General features: G+C 42.1%; 1 protein-coding gene across 7 annotated transcripts in view; it reads right to left on the bottom strand.

Moving 5' to 3' along the window:
* The window catches only part of agrn (agrin), a 274,348-nt gene extending 260,216 nt beyond the window's left edge, over positions 1-14,132 (bottom strand). For 6 of the 7 annotated variants that reach the window (XM_036008107.1, XM_036008108.1, XM_031286349.2 and 3 more), the window contains exons 1-2: positions 13,663-14,132; positions 11,753-12,014 (exon numbers count right to left, since the gene is read on the bottom strand). In XM_036008107.1, the coding sequence (XP_035864000.1) occupies positions 11,753-12,014; positions 13,663-13,863 (463 nt within the window). In that variant the 5' untranslated portion in view covers positions 13,864-14,132. The remainder of the gene's footprint in view (positions 1-11,752; positions 12,015-13,662) is intronic. The other variant, XM_031286352.2, reaches the window with a different exon arrangement.

Genomic DNA, 14,132 nt, shown 5'->3' with positions numbered 1-14,132 from the left:
TTGTACTTGATGCTGTTGCTCTCGTGGTCACAAGGGGATTGGGGGCATTTCAAAATGGCTGACAGTGCTGTCTGGTAACAAGGCGACAGTGTCTAGATAATTCAGTACAAGGGGTTTCAGAGTGACGATAAGGGGGAATTTGGAAAGGCTGATCTGGGCATACCTCTGGCAACAGCTCGCAGTCTGTGATAGAGCTTGTTCCCTCAGGCCAAGCCTCTCTGAGGCGCCATGCTTCTGCTGGAAAATGCCGAAAGCTGCCTCACGGCACACGCTACAAGTCTGCTTCCCTTTTTTTGTGTGGGAGGATCCAGCACAGTGCAAGAGTTAAATTGACGATACAGATAATCTACTTTACTTTTACTCTATTTCCTCTGTTAATACTTTTCCTTCTTTCCTCCCCTCTTCCCTGGCTGGTTCCGACTCTTCATCATTCAATTTCTTTAATCTTGGACGTCACCTCTTTCATTCCTTTCTCCCCGCTGTAATACCGGTTACACCTTCTCTCTTGCAGAGCTATTTTCCCTCCTCGTAGTTGCACTCCATCCCTCAAACTGTGAACAAAATGGGTTCTACAGGATATACAGCACCAAAAACAACAACACAGAAAACCTTTATAGTGCTAAAATACATTAAATGCATGTATATCTATGTGCTCAAAGTGTATCAGATTCAGAGCCTATAGTATTTCCATTATAGTTCTTTGAATTGCTATGTACAGTATGTGTCAGCTGGTAACAAACTGCATGCTGATACCATTTGCTAGTGCAGTTACGCATGTTTCACATTACTCATTTGCTTCTAAGGGTTTGACTACATTCTGGCCATTGATTGCAATAATCTTATACTGTATTTAAAACCAATACTATCAGTTTTACAATGAGCTGTTGAAGTGTATTAAAACAGATAGCAGGTATTAGAATATGCAGTTTGTTACTGTCACTGGCTGCCACTGTTAACTTTCTCACCTTTAAAGTGGATATATTATGCTTTTCCGTATTTTCTGTCATATCTACAATGTTATAATGATTTTCATGTTAAACGTGGCCAAAACAAATAATGAGGGAAATGTATTTTAGAGAAATCTCCATGAGCTAAAACGTTGAGATTTCCAACTGTTCTGAACGCTCTGGTTTCAACAGTTTTTTCTACTCTCATCTAAGCAGGGCTTAATTTGAGCCGGAACACGCCGGAACATGTTCCGGCACCTCCTACGTTGGATCCGGAACCTTTTTTATTGGATCCGGCACCTCCTGTGTCACTATGAAAAATGAATCGCCTAAATGAAAAAAATAAATTACGGTTTGTGTAGTGTTCAATGTTGTTATCTGTCTTGTTAGTCTTTATTCCCCATTGAAGTTCCACAAAAATCTTGTGTTTGCATTTTCGATGCGTTTTGAGGTGAATTTTCAGGGTAAGACAGAGGGGGGAGAGGGAGGGAGGGAGGGGAGGCACTTCAAGTGACACATGCGCTTGTGCTGGTTGAGATTGCCGTTAGCCTCGTTTCACTCAGGGAAAAATGTCAAAAAGACAACAAAGTTTGCTTAACTTGTTCAAATACGCTGGCCAGTCGGATCCCAAACAAGCAAAAATCATTTCCGCCGATCAAGAATGTGGAGACATTACATTTCGAACCCATGCAGTGCATGTTCTGAAATTAAAATAAACATTGCCTTGATGTACACACAGCGTTGTTTAGGTTTTTTAGTCAGAGAAGCTACGTAGGCAGTGTAATTCTTTTTTTTCTCCGTTACCTCCAACCCCCGTTTTGAGTCGCCGGATCCACCCCCCCTCTGCGCTCCGGGACCTCCCACTTTACAAATTAAGCACTGCAGCTAAGTGTCACGCAACTCTAGCTGTAATCATGGCAGCCAATGCTGGTCATTTCTCCCCAAATGCGGGTCACTTTACTGCTGGGACATGTCTGGTTGTGGGTTTAGAAGCCTTTATTGGTGATTTTTCACAGTACAAAGTCCCTTTATATATTCCGTTGCAGAAGCTCCAGCTTCAACTAGTGAAATAACAGCGGAGGCTGTGGAGCGGAGCGCAGATTCCAGGCCAATCAGAGCAGACTGGGCAGACAGAGCGTCTCATACAGAGGGTATTATCCTGAAAATGCTATATAATAGTTGCCCTTTAATGCCATTCTTGCATTTCTTTCATGCAGTAATGTTGAGCTACTACCACAAACCCCAAACCCATAATTGCTTATCTGTGTGCACTGATTACTACAACTCTGTGAGGTTGGGATTTCAGTTATTACTTTGGAGACTTTTTTCATTGTTGAAAGCAATCACAATGCCATGGCTATGTCAGATAAAGCGACACATTCTGCATTATGTTTATGTCTCATTCGGATGGGGAGATAGTAAAGCCTGTGTGTGTGTGTGTGTGTGTGTGTGTGTGTGTGTGTGTGTGTGTGTGTGTGTGTGTGTGTATATAAAGATACATGCTCAAGCTAGTGAGACATCCTCTGCCACATATCTCTGTTTGTCTCTGAAAGCCATCATGTCCTTGCCATTGTTGGCTAAAACAACAGAGGCAGGCCGAGTGCCTCCCTCCAGCCAGATAAATCTGTCAGCCTGGAGGGCAAGCAGAAAGGGAGAGAGGAAAATTCCTAAGAGGTTTCATCTCCCAGGAGAGTTGTCATCTTAAGGGTTTGTCAGAAGACATGTCACAAATTCCATGACTCAAGAAAACAAAGAAAGGTCTAACATCTTAGATGGCAGTACATTTCCAATTTTCTCTTCTTGGTTTAATCCCCAAAGCAGCTCATGAATGCCAAGTGTCTTGTCAGAATGTCCATGATCAATACACGCAACATCTATCATTCGTTTTTAGTCAGTTTAGATAGGTGCATCTTCTGAACATCTTGAAAGGATAATTCCAGTTTATTACAACTTAGATCTTATTTAAAAGAGTACTCCACTGATTTAGCAATATACTCTTATAACATGTCATATTGTTCAGTTTTAGTCTTAGGTAACAAAATCAATGCAGCAGAACCAGAGATGTCGTCTTTTTTATTCCATGCATTCTTCTTCCAAGTTAAAACCTGGCAGTTCTAAAAAAAAGTTAGTTAGTTCTTGAGGAAGTTGAGAAAGACACAGAAAGATGAACATGGAATTAGATCAGAGAGGCTGGTGTCAGGTCTGCATAAACTGCACCTGGTTGTTGGGACTATGACAGCTTTACAGAGCATGGGATTCCAGTCTAATTACAGGTGGAACCACTGTGAGAGTAGGAAGATGACGACTGTGAGAATAGAGGGCAGCCGGGAGCGGGAAGACGGGTGGGGCAACAAAAGAATTGAATGTGTGTTAAACATGAGAGTGGAGACATAAAAACCAAAATGTGATGGGTCAGCTTTCATATATCAGCCCTGCCTGCCACAAAAGTGCAAGAAACATGCCAGATAGCCAATAAAGACGTGTCATAAGCGCGGGACACGATGCGTCCAAACGCACACATGATGACAGACAGACACATGTGCAGGTCATCATCAGAAAGTGAGAACGTGATTAAAGATGGCATGGAAAATAAAGAGATAATGGCAAACACAGAAGGAAAACGTGGAGGACAAGTCACAAGGGAGAGTGGGGTGTTCATCTTAAATTCATTCAACCCCCCTTCACTAACCCCCAGAGAGACGGGTGAGGGGGAGGAAAGGAAGTAACAGAGACTAGGCTGTAGTCTGAGGGGATATAGCTTAGGAAAAGCCTGTACATCCCGTGATTTGTTTGTGTACGTGGGAACCCCAAGTGTCAAGTCTCCCCTACTTCCTGTATGTGCAGCACTGTAATGTAGAGTGTTAAATCAGGCAATGCATGGGATTACACTCAAAGTAGGGTTCAGCAACATTTATGTACTGTACCTGTTTTACCATTACCATCGCTGCAATAGTTAGACACCACAAACCCTAACCCTAAAATTACCCTTAAACGAAATCCTGCACAGAGCCCCACATTCAACCCCATCGAACACCTTCGGGATGAACAGCGCCCGACCTCTCTAATGCTTTTGCGACTGAACGAGAGCAAATCTTAAGTAAAGCTTGCCCAAAAGAACAGTAGGGCTGCCACCTCTTAGTCGATTAGTCGACTAATCGGTCGTTTTGGTCTTAGTCGACTAAGATTTCTTTAGTTGATGAGTCATTTTTTTATGGTTTATTCATGCTTAATTACTCATTTCCAAGAAACTTATGAGCACATTTCTGGTAAGCACAAGATTTAAAGTGGTGCTTTTGCAGGATTAATTGTGGAGAAACTCAGTTTTACAGATGGTTCATTAACTACATTTATATTGTGCTTTTCTAGTCTTAACCACCTCTCAAAGAGCACAGCTCTGTCGATTACATCAACTAATCGATTAATCGACAAAATCATATAAGTGTTAGTCGCCTAAGAATTTCTTTAGTCGAGGACAGCCCTAAAGAACAGAGGATGTTTTTGCAGCATACATGCACACATGGGTGTAATATGGGTGATTAAACAGAACTTGTCAGGGTCCTTATTGAAAGTATTGTTAAACATATAAGCCAGTCCAAATATAGCTAGAGAAGCCTGGAAACAAGGATACCAGCTTTATATAATTAGCCTCATTGCCATTCATTGGAATGGTGGCATGTAACAGGTGCATCCCACAAGACAACAGGGAGCATGATAGGTCTAATTTGCCAGCATTGGGTCAGTGCATCTCCAGCTCACAACCAGAAGGTGACAGAATGTGATTAACCTTTGAACCAAGTTTTACCTGTTTTTTATCCAACTGTGGGGTAATTTCCATAAAATATGTCTCTAAGTCTCATCTCTCAACCCAGAAATTTCTGTTGTCTGAGACTCTCAGACAAATGTTTATTTGTTAAAGGCCAAAACCAATTTAATTAATTCTGAGGAGAAAATCACAGCATCTTAAATACTGCTAGCAAATGCTGACATACACCCACCTAAAGACAGCTGACTGACGTTTAGCATTTGTTGAGTATATTCAATTATCTGCTTTTTATTAAAAGCAGAAGGTTTGAATAGTGTTCACCAAGCACACTTAGTGAAGATCATTTTATTTATTATTTTTTTGAAGTTTGTCAAACTATTTCCAGAGGAAACGTTTATCAAAGAAGTCCCTTATGTATCCAACAACAAAAAGAATTTACAGGGCACAAAAAAACATTTTTCATTTTCTTCCCTTGTTTTCTCTTGATCTGAGCCGCTCTGTAGTGACAGCTGAGCTGACCTAAATACAAATCGCATTAGGGCTTCTGCTATCCCCCTGGTATCCCACCAAAACCCTTTTCTCTAAACCTGATGTTTTTGGCGTGATGACAGTAAGTAGCCACACTTGCCACGGCAGCTGCCCTGCTTTAGAAATGTGGTCTTGGAGCAAGAATTTTGTCATGGATCCAGTTCCCCGGAGGGAACCCCATCTCATGCAGACTGCTGCTCTGAGCTCTAATGTCTGGAATAGAAGAGGGAGGTTTCCAGGTCACTGTACATCTAAGTCCTTGCCCAGAGCCTCCCAGGTTAACTTTCCTGTTCCTTAACTAAAGAAGAACTTAACTGGGACTTTTACACCAGCTAACTTTACATCGTCTTTTCAATTTTGGGAGCATCAAAATAACACTGCTTGTCAACGACGGTTAGCTTTACCATCAAATTACTTACTAAATGACTTAATCATGATGCATTTTAGTATGAATTCTGATCCAACCACAGCAAGAAAAAATGTGCCATGTTGGGAGACCTTGTGCAAGTCTGTTTCAGAAATACTTCGATGGCACTTTGATGGCTGTTTTCTTAACTTTCAAAAAGGAAGCATCAAGATCTTTTCAACTTCTTTTGCCCTTAGGGTAGTAAGCTAAGGAGAAAAGCCAGGTTCTGTGCTATACAAGGGACATCATACAGGTATTTTACAAATCAAGGGAATAAATGAAATCATGTCTTATTGCATTGACCAAATATAAACAAATACATTCCAACAATAATTTCAGACTTTGCCTTATCGCAAGATAGACAATATATTTGGACAGGCTAGATGTCACACATTATTTCTATATGTACACTGTGGGCATGTTAACATCTCACTGAAGTGACAGGCATGTCACTACATGTAGGTACCTTTGCATACTATCGCAACCGATTCTTATCTGCATGAGAGTGATACACTCCTGGTTTGGGCTGGGATATAAGCCAAGGTGAACAGACTGCGGTTAAGTGGTCCGTTCCTCCTTTGCTCTCTTCCATCTTTCATGGCTTTTTCATTTCGGAGTCCTTTATCGCTATGCCAAGCAGGCTCTCCGCTCCCGCATTTTTAATTAAAATCTAAAATGTGCCATAACTCTGGAGACTCTGGGCTAGCTGGCAAACAGGTCCATTGGTCTTGTTTCTCCCTTCAAGCCTTTGTTGCTTATTTCATCAAAGCCTTCCATCAAGCCTTTCTATATGTCCAATTCTGTTCACTTCACTGCATAAATGCTTTAACATAAGCCACAAAGGGTACACCAATTTACCAAGGGTACACCTTTGTAGAAAAGCTCTACACCAAGCAAATGAACTCTCACTCTTAGACTATAGCCTAATCCAGTCAAGGACCCTGAGAAAAATCCAATCCTTAAAGCCAGTCTTCTTGACTTCTCCTTGCTGTAGACAAAAGGCTGCTTGTGTAGACATGGACTGGATAAAGACCCCAGTGCTTTAGTTCAGTCAGCTGTCTGCGTAGAGTTCTCACACACTTTCCAGAGCCACAATAAAATAAACTTCATCTGCCCTTTGGAATTACTCATTAGCCATATGTTTTTATACCTCAGAAAAGTCAAATATATAGTAGGTTGTCCTGTTTCACTGTGCACTAGTGATGTTCTAATCTGTCTCTAGAATGTCTTGGTAAGATTAAAACATGAGCAGGTGGTAGTGGAGCCTGATATTTAAATTATAGGGCAACCAACTTGCTGCAAGATTTCCCAGAGTGTTTCATAGCAGAGGCAGACCACCTTGCCTGAAATAAAGACTGCCCCCGCTAAACTCGGTGGAAATTATTACACTTATGAAATAAACCTTGTGGGAAAACAAGCAGAGATGCTACATCAGATAGAAGAAGCCATATAGAGCCATATGTTTTAGAGCTGCAACGATTAATCGATTAGTTGTCAACTATTAAACTAATCTCCAATTATTTTAATAACCGATTAATCGGTTTGAATAATTTTTTAATGAAAAAAAAGTAAGACATTTCTGATTACAGCTTCTTAAATGGGAAACTTTTCTAGTTTCATCACTCCTCTATGACAGTTAGCTGAATATCTTTGAGTTGTGGACAAAACAAGACATTTTAAGATGTCATTGTGGGCTTTGGAAAAAACTGATCAACATTTTTCAGCATTTTTTGTATTTTATAGACCAAACAACTAATCGATTAATCGAGAAATTAATTGACAGATTAATTGACAACGAAAACAATCATTAGTTGCAGCCCTATGTTTAATAAGAGAGGCTACTTTTTAGATATAGTAGCATGAGATCTCAGCTCAGTTTAGAGAGCCACCTCTGAAAAAAAAAATCCTGGGAGTAAACCTGGGTTGGCTTATCAACATACTTTCAACATCGCATGAGTGTCTTCCAGGGCTTTGAGTCACTGATTAACTTCAACTGTGAAGTGACCCCTGCATTTTGCAGTAAGTCTTTAATTGTTCGTGAAACACAGGAGTCAACTGCCCTGTGGATGATTGGCATTTAAGTTATGAAAAAGTAGACAGCATGGCTGAGGTGTTCACTCCTCTCCATTTTGCCCTTATCATTCTATCATTATCTCCTCACATATCAAGAAGGTGAGAAGGGAGGAGGCAGCCAGGTAGGAGCTTGTGCATGTTAGGAATTCCTGCCAATTCCGGTCCTCCTCCTTGCACAAATAGTGGGGAAATAAGCTAAAAGTTTTCGCTGAAGGAGAGCTGGAGAAGGGGGGGGGGGGGCTCAAACAGTCATCCCACATCCCACCCACCCCAAGGAGCATTCCACAGGACTGTCTGCTCGCCCATCATTAAGCAAGACCACCTGCTGGCAAATTGGGACCCCCATCATGTTCTCAGCAAGCCTGGCTAGCCCCATTACCAGTGAACCTCTGGACTGCTGTACACACAGATCATAAAGAGTCAGTGGTATGTTGAGCAGTAAAATGCTGCTCATTAACATCCCACAAGGACTTTTGATTGTCCAACCAGTGGAGCACACTAGCTGCAGTCAGTATTGCATATTTAAATAGATGCAGCACAAAGGGGCAAAGAAAAGATCTTTGATGCAGCTGTTGCATGACTATGCACTGACTTCGGGCTGGCTCATCTCTCCACTTCTATAAAGAGAGATAAAAAGGGAAGGAGAGGAAGATATGAAGACAGAAGGAAGAAACAGCCCTTTGTTGCTGTTCTTCGTCTGCGCCTTGAGGAAAAGACTCTGGCATCAAGTCATCAAGGGCTGAAACAAAAGCAGCTGATAAACAGAACAAGACGGATAAGATCTCCCTGTATGTTCAACACTTCTCCATCAAGAGGGCTTCCTCTCTTCCACCCCCCCCCCTCCCCCAACACCTCCTCCTTGTCTCTTTGTTGCTATTAACACAGCATTGGGAAAATGGAAATCATAACAAAACACAACACTTTTCAACTTGTTCCCTTTTTACAAAGGGCCTTGAATGTCCCCCTTCATCCACTTTTACAAAACCATGACTTCACAAAGACACAAATGTCTGTGTTTGATTCGGACACATTATCTGTCAACTCTCTGCACAGCACAACTGACTACAGTAACATTTCCCTGAATGGTAGCTGGAGGACCAAACAGAAAGAGATTCTGTGCCAAAGGCCCTCTGCTTATCTGCCCTGACAAGGTACAAATCCAGCAATGCAGATGGTACACCAAGTTACAATTTTTGCTATTTCACATTCTTATTCCAACCCTGTGGTTATGCGTCAGTAAGTAAAGATATGGTATCAGGAAATAAAAAAGGGGCATTCTTTTGCACAGTAAATATGGTGTACAGCATTCTAAGAGCTGGTCTGCACTGCAAGTGTTTACTGAGATCTTGTAAACACTCCTCTGGGGAGGGCCGCTTTGTGGCAGATGAAAGCCTGTAGCCAAGTGATCGCACACATGGACTGAGTGGCCCTGAAGTGCCACCGCCCAGTGCGAAGAGCACAGGAGTAGAAAAAGTGTGAAACATAATGCCTGAAGGCATCTATCTTCACGTGGCACGGATCCAAACTCTGACAAATATGCCACAGCAAACACAACATCCCTCACGTTCCACCTCCTCACATGTACAAAAGATTCCTTTGTTTTTCCCTCGTTTTACATCAATCATCTTATTTTCCTTCGTGTCTCTCTCAAAACTCTTGGTGGCAAGGAGTTCACACAAAGTCTTTTTCTTCCACCTCAGACAATGCGCCTCCCCGCCTAGCTCTCTGCCAGGCATTCCTGAGTCTATCCTAGCTATCGAAAATGTCAAGAATGAGGAGAAAGCAGAGGAGGGTACAATGAGTACTGCGGCAGGTAGAGTCTTGTCCCGCTGCACTGACATCCCACAGTCTCCGGGGGTAGCGGTTGCACAGAACGGATGGGATCTAACTTGACTCTCTTAATTAAAACTCTGCACTGGAACAAGCTTTTAAAGCTCATTCTCTACCGGATGGAGGCATGCAAGTTAATTATCAACGACAATTTTACTCCCCAAAAAACAAATATAGATTTCATGATGGGGCTGAACCTGACAACTGTCCCAGGATATTACTTATTGGTAGGGCTGGGTACCGAATTCAATACTTTTTAGCCACCGACCGAATTACCTCCTTAGTATCGAGTATCAAAAAATGCCTCGTCATTCAATACCAAATTTCAGTACCTAAGGAGCAAATGTCATCAGCGTCAGTGAGCCAATAAGCATGCAGCATGCTTCTACCACTACCAAGATCTAATATTGCTGGTGATTGGCTGTCTAACGTTACACGTCATAGAGACACGCAGGAAAAACTATGTTGCGCACAGAGACGGGGCTCACAAAATAGAAGTTGAAAAATAAATAAAAAGATTTGTGCCCTAATGTGTAATGTTGTAATTTCTTTTTGCTAAAATGGATTTTATAAAATTGGTATGATATTAAATTCAGTATCGTTCAGGAACCGGTACTGAAATCACAGTATTTGTATCGATGCCCAGCCCTACTTATTGTACAATCAATGCATAAGAAGTTCCAGAGCTTCCCTAGAAAAATGTTCAGTTCTCTCAAAGGTCTTAAAACATGATTTCTGTCCAACTTTTGCCTGATGACTTCTTCAAGTATTTCCTTACCGCTATTCCTTTGACTGTAAGGTGATATGAGAAAATCAGGTTATGTGAAGTAAACCCTCTTCAAGTACAAAGCCCCGAAACAAAAAGCGCACATTCTAGAAAGTTTGTCAGAGCCAAGAAACTCCCCTTTCCACAACAGGAGTCCAAAAAGAAGAAAAGAGGGGTGAATAAAAAGGTTAGCAGTGCAGTGTTTCGTGCCTGGACAGACAAACAGAAGAAGTTTTATGTGTGTGCCAAATGCAACTTAACACTGCAAACAAGCTCCATCCATTGGAACATCCTGCCACCCAGAAATGTTTAGCTGAAAGTACCCAGGATATAGACCCTACAACTCTGAAACACTGATTGCCCCAGAAAGCCTTCAGTAAGGTGATTCGTGCTCTGATTCATTTCGCCCTGGTGCTACCGGCCGGTCTAAGTGTTTGATTCAAACTTTGAACAGCTGCCAACATTGTCAAGCATCAGTAAAAGTTAAACAGCAGCAAGCTTACTGATCACTGGCAATGGGGGCAGAGGCTGCTACAGTCTCACAGTCACTGTAAATGCTGAGATGTATTAGTCATGGCTGTATGGTTCTGACAAATTACTTCTCAACCAAAAAATGACTCATAAAAGAGGAATACAAGTATTTAATTCTCTCTTTTAAATGCTAAAGTTCTGGTACACAAATCAATAGAATAAACAACAACACATCACTCATCCCGAATTTAAAAGCTCCTTGAAAGCTATTTTTTAAAGCGTGTATGGGCAAGTTTGATCCGTCCATTCATCGCCTGCTTCTGCTGTTGCAGTCTTTGTCTCTCTGTAAGTTAAAATGGTTTGAACCTGCGTTGCCCCGTAAAGCTCCCACGTCATGTAGCATGTGTATGTAAGCGTTTCAGTAGCATGTGTATGTAAGCGTTTCAGTTTGACCCCTGACTTAATAAATTGGCACAGCTACAGGGTGCAAAGGTCGGGAATCATCTCTTAACTGCTCAACCTGTGTCCTTAATGTGTTATTTAGACACACCCACCTTAAGGCTATGCTGGAAAATGTTGGAGCTTCACCATGGCAACAAAGCTCCTAAAAATGACTCAGGTGTACTTGTTTCAGTTCTGGGAAAACTTTGACATTGTGAGCCTGAGGCTATGTAATTTCAGCAGCCACCGGTGTATAAAATCCTTGCTGCTTTAAGTGATTTACAATTACTGTAAGAAACTACAGCATGAATCCTATACTGAATTTCTCACAGGTAAGACAAAATAGAAGTCACAGCAATTTGACTTATCAACTAGCAATGATAAGCCTTGAAAGGCTTAAAAATTAACTCCTATGCATGTTTATCATATTTAGAATTACTTTTTTAGACCCCCAATGAAATGTGGTGTGTATTCCATCCCATAAAAGATATAGGTCTTATTCCATTCAAAAAAACCTGGCTGCTTACCTTCCACGCAGTGCTCCACGTCCTCCAGGTTGCGCAGGGTAATCCTCATCAGACTTGAGTTGAGCATAAGTTCGTTCTTGTGTTCTGGACCCATGGCCTCCGGGGCAGGGTTGAGAAAGAATATGCGTGTGTCGCCCGTGGCTACCTGGTTGTCGCAGATCCCGGGGTTGCCAAAGCCGCCGATCATCAACTTGTTGCCACCGTCCAGGAGAATTTCGCGGTTGACGTTGGTCTTCCCTTTTAAGTAGCGCCACACCCTGACCTTTAGGCAATAACAGAAAGACAGCACACTCTTTATCATTTTGTCAAAACCCAAAACATATACCCCATTTTTATTTTAAGTATTCACAAGGGTGCTGTTAAAGACTTGGGGCCCCTGTCAACCTCTGGACCATCTGAATCAATGCATGCATGTTTTTGTGATGAAAGTTGTTTTTCCGACTTTACTGTTCAAATCTTTATTAGAGAATGTTATTTACACCTGTGCAACCAAAATATCCCCCATGTTGTCTTACAACAGTGATTCTTAAGAGATTATTACCACTAGAATAAATATACAACATACAAAAGTTCCAGATGCAGCTTATGTCCAGCCACTTGAAAACGTAGTTCTAAAATACTGCATGCACTCATAGATCATAGTGCATCACAGGAAGTGCAGCAAAGTTTTCTTTATGCAAAGTCATGAGAAAGCTCGCCCCTTCCGCTACATGTTAGCCACCTTGTCTTATTTCAAGGCTTGGTGGTGGTTTCTGTTTCCAGAGGGAGAGCTGTGTGCCTCTAATCTACTCCGCTGATTCAACGGGAGACAGGAAGCATATTGCTGCTGAGGCAAAGAGCAGCGAGAGAGCTGACCAAACAACCAGTTGTTTATTTTGACAGATTATAGAGTGGTCTACCACAGATCCATGATGATGCAAAAGTTAGTTTCATGATAATGGCTATGGAATGAGGACAGAGGAAGGCTGCATCCTGACTGAAAATGTGCTTATTTGTGGAACAGTGGATGTTTTGTCTTTTTTTCATCATGCGCTATTATGTGGTCCATTAGTCAGAGACATAATGTTCCTGTGTCAATGAGAGAATGGGAAAATGTACAGTTTCAGGTCTATCACACACAGGTTTCACATGAGTGACTAATGACTATGTATCTGTATTGCTTTGGGCACACCTTGCAGCACTTGTCAGTGCTCTCTTCTGAGATCGAAAATATGTTATTTTCTCCTACAATCACAAACTACTGTACTGGGTGCTTTAAGTGTTTCTGTGGTATTTCAGTTATCTTATTACATGTTTTGGACTTTTTATCACAAGGGGCATCACTGTTATAGCCACAAGTCACAAATCTCTAGTTAGGGATTGCACTTGTCAGCAACACCACAGAATCAATCATGATTCAGAATATCACCTTTGCAGCCACTGGCAAATTAAGTTGCATGTTTTCAACATTTATGACTAGAAATCAAGTGAGAGCTACAGCCGGGGGCCACTCTCTTACTGCAGCATGTTAGGGATGATTACAAGGTTGGTTAGGCCTCCCTTGTAGCTATATAATTGGTAAGTGGAAATAAAAAAAAATCTATCTATTTCGGAAGGCAAATTGGATTGACTGTCAGAGTCCATGTAACCTCTGCCAAAGGCTTCTGGATGAATGAGTTTGTAAAATGTTTTTCAGGCAAGCTGTTGATGCCTTTGAGAGTGTGACTAGAAACTCGGTGGTAATGGCTTCCATCAGCTACACGAGAGTAAAGGTAACGTTAGGGCCTATTTAAGGGATAATGTGACTTCTAATAGTCCACTTAAACCCTATTAGTAGTTTTCGTGCATGGAGCAGGTGTCTTTCTCTTGAAGCGATGCACTCCTGCGGATACTTCACTTGATCGTTACAGAAACCACATAAAATGACTTACCTTGCAAGAATAGGTATTATGCACCGGGTCCATGTTAATTATTTCGTCCACGGTGCCGGTCAAAACTATGTTGGCCTCCTCTTCCCTGTCCTCCAAGTCTCTCTCTGGGCAACTTGCGGCGCAGCGGTGCCACAGAGCCACGAGCAGCCCCGCCAGAAGCAGCGCTGTCCGGCCGGCCGCGAGTGTCCGCTGGCAACCCATGACCACCCAAAAAGTAAACTTTCTTAAAATTAAATTTAACCGCCCGGAGCGCCCGAGTACAAACTCCAAAGTCTTTCGAATGCGTTTAAAACGTGCTCCTTTTCACAACTTCTCTACGGACTACCAGTGTCACTTTCACTCTGCAGCCCTGTTCCCCGCATCTACAGCCCGGGTTGAAAATCCCTCTCTGCCGCCGCCGGCTGAGACCAAGAGGGAAGAGAGGAAGGAGGAAGGAGGAGGAAGGGGCAGGGATCTCTCTCAAGGAATGC

This window comes from Sander lucioperca, chromosome 12, assembly GCF_008315115.2.
Source record: "Sander lucioperca isolate FBNREF2018 chromosome 12, SLUC_FBN_1.2, whole genome shotgun sequence".
NCBI classification, from domain to species: Eukaryota; Metazoa; Chordata; class Actinopteri; order Perciformes; family Percidae; genus Sander; species Sander lucioperca.
Note: the sequence above shows the minus strand (reverse complement) of the source record. Positions and strands in the feature narration are given on the sequence as shown.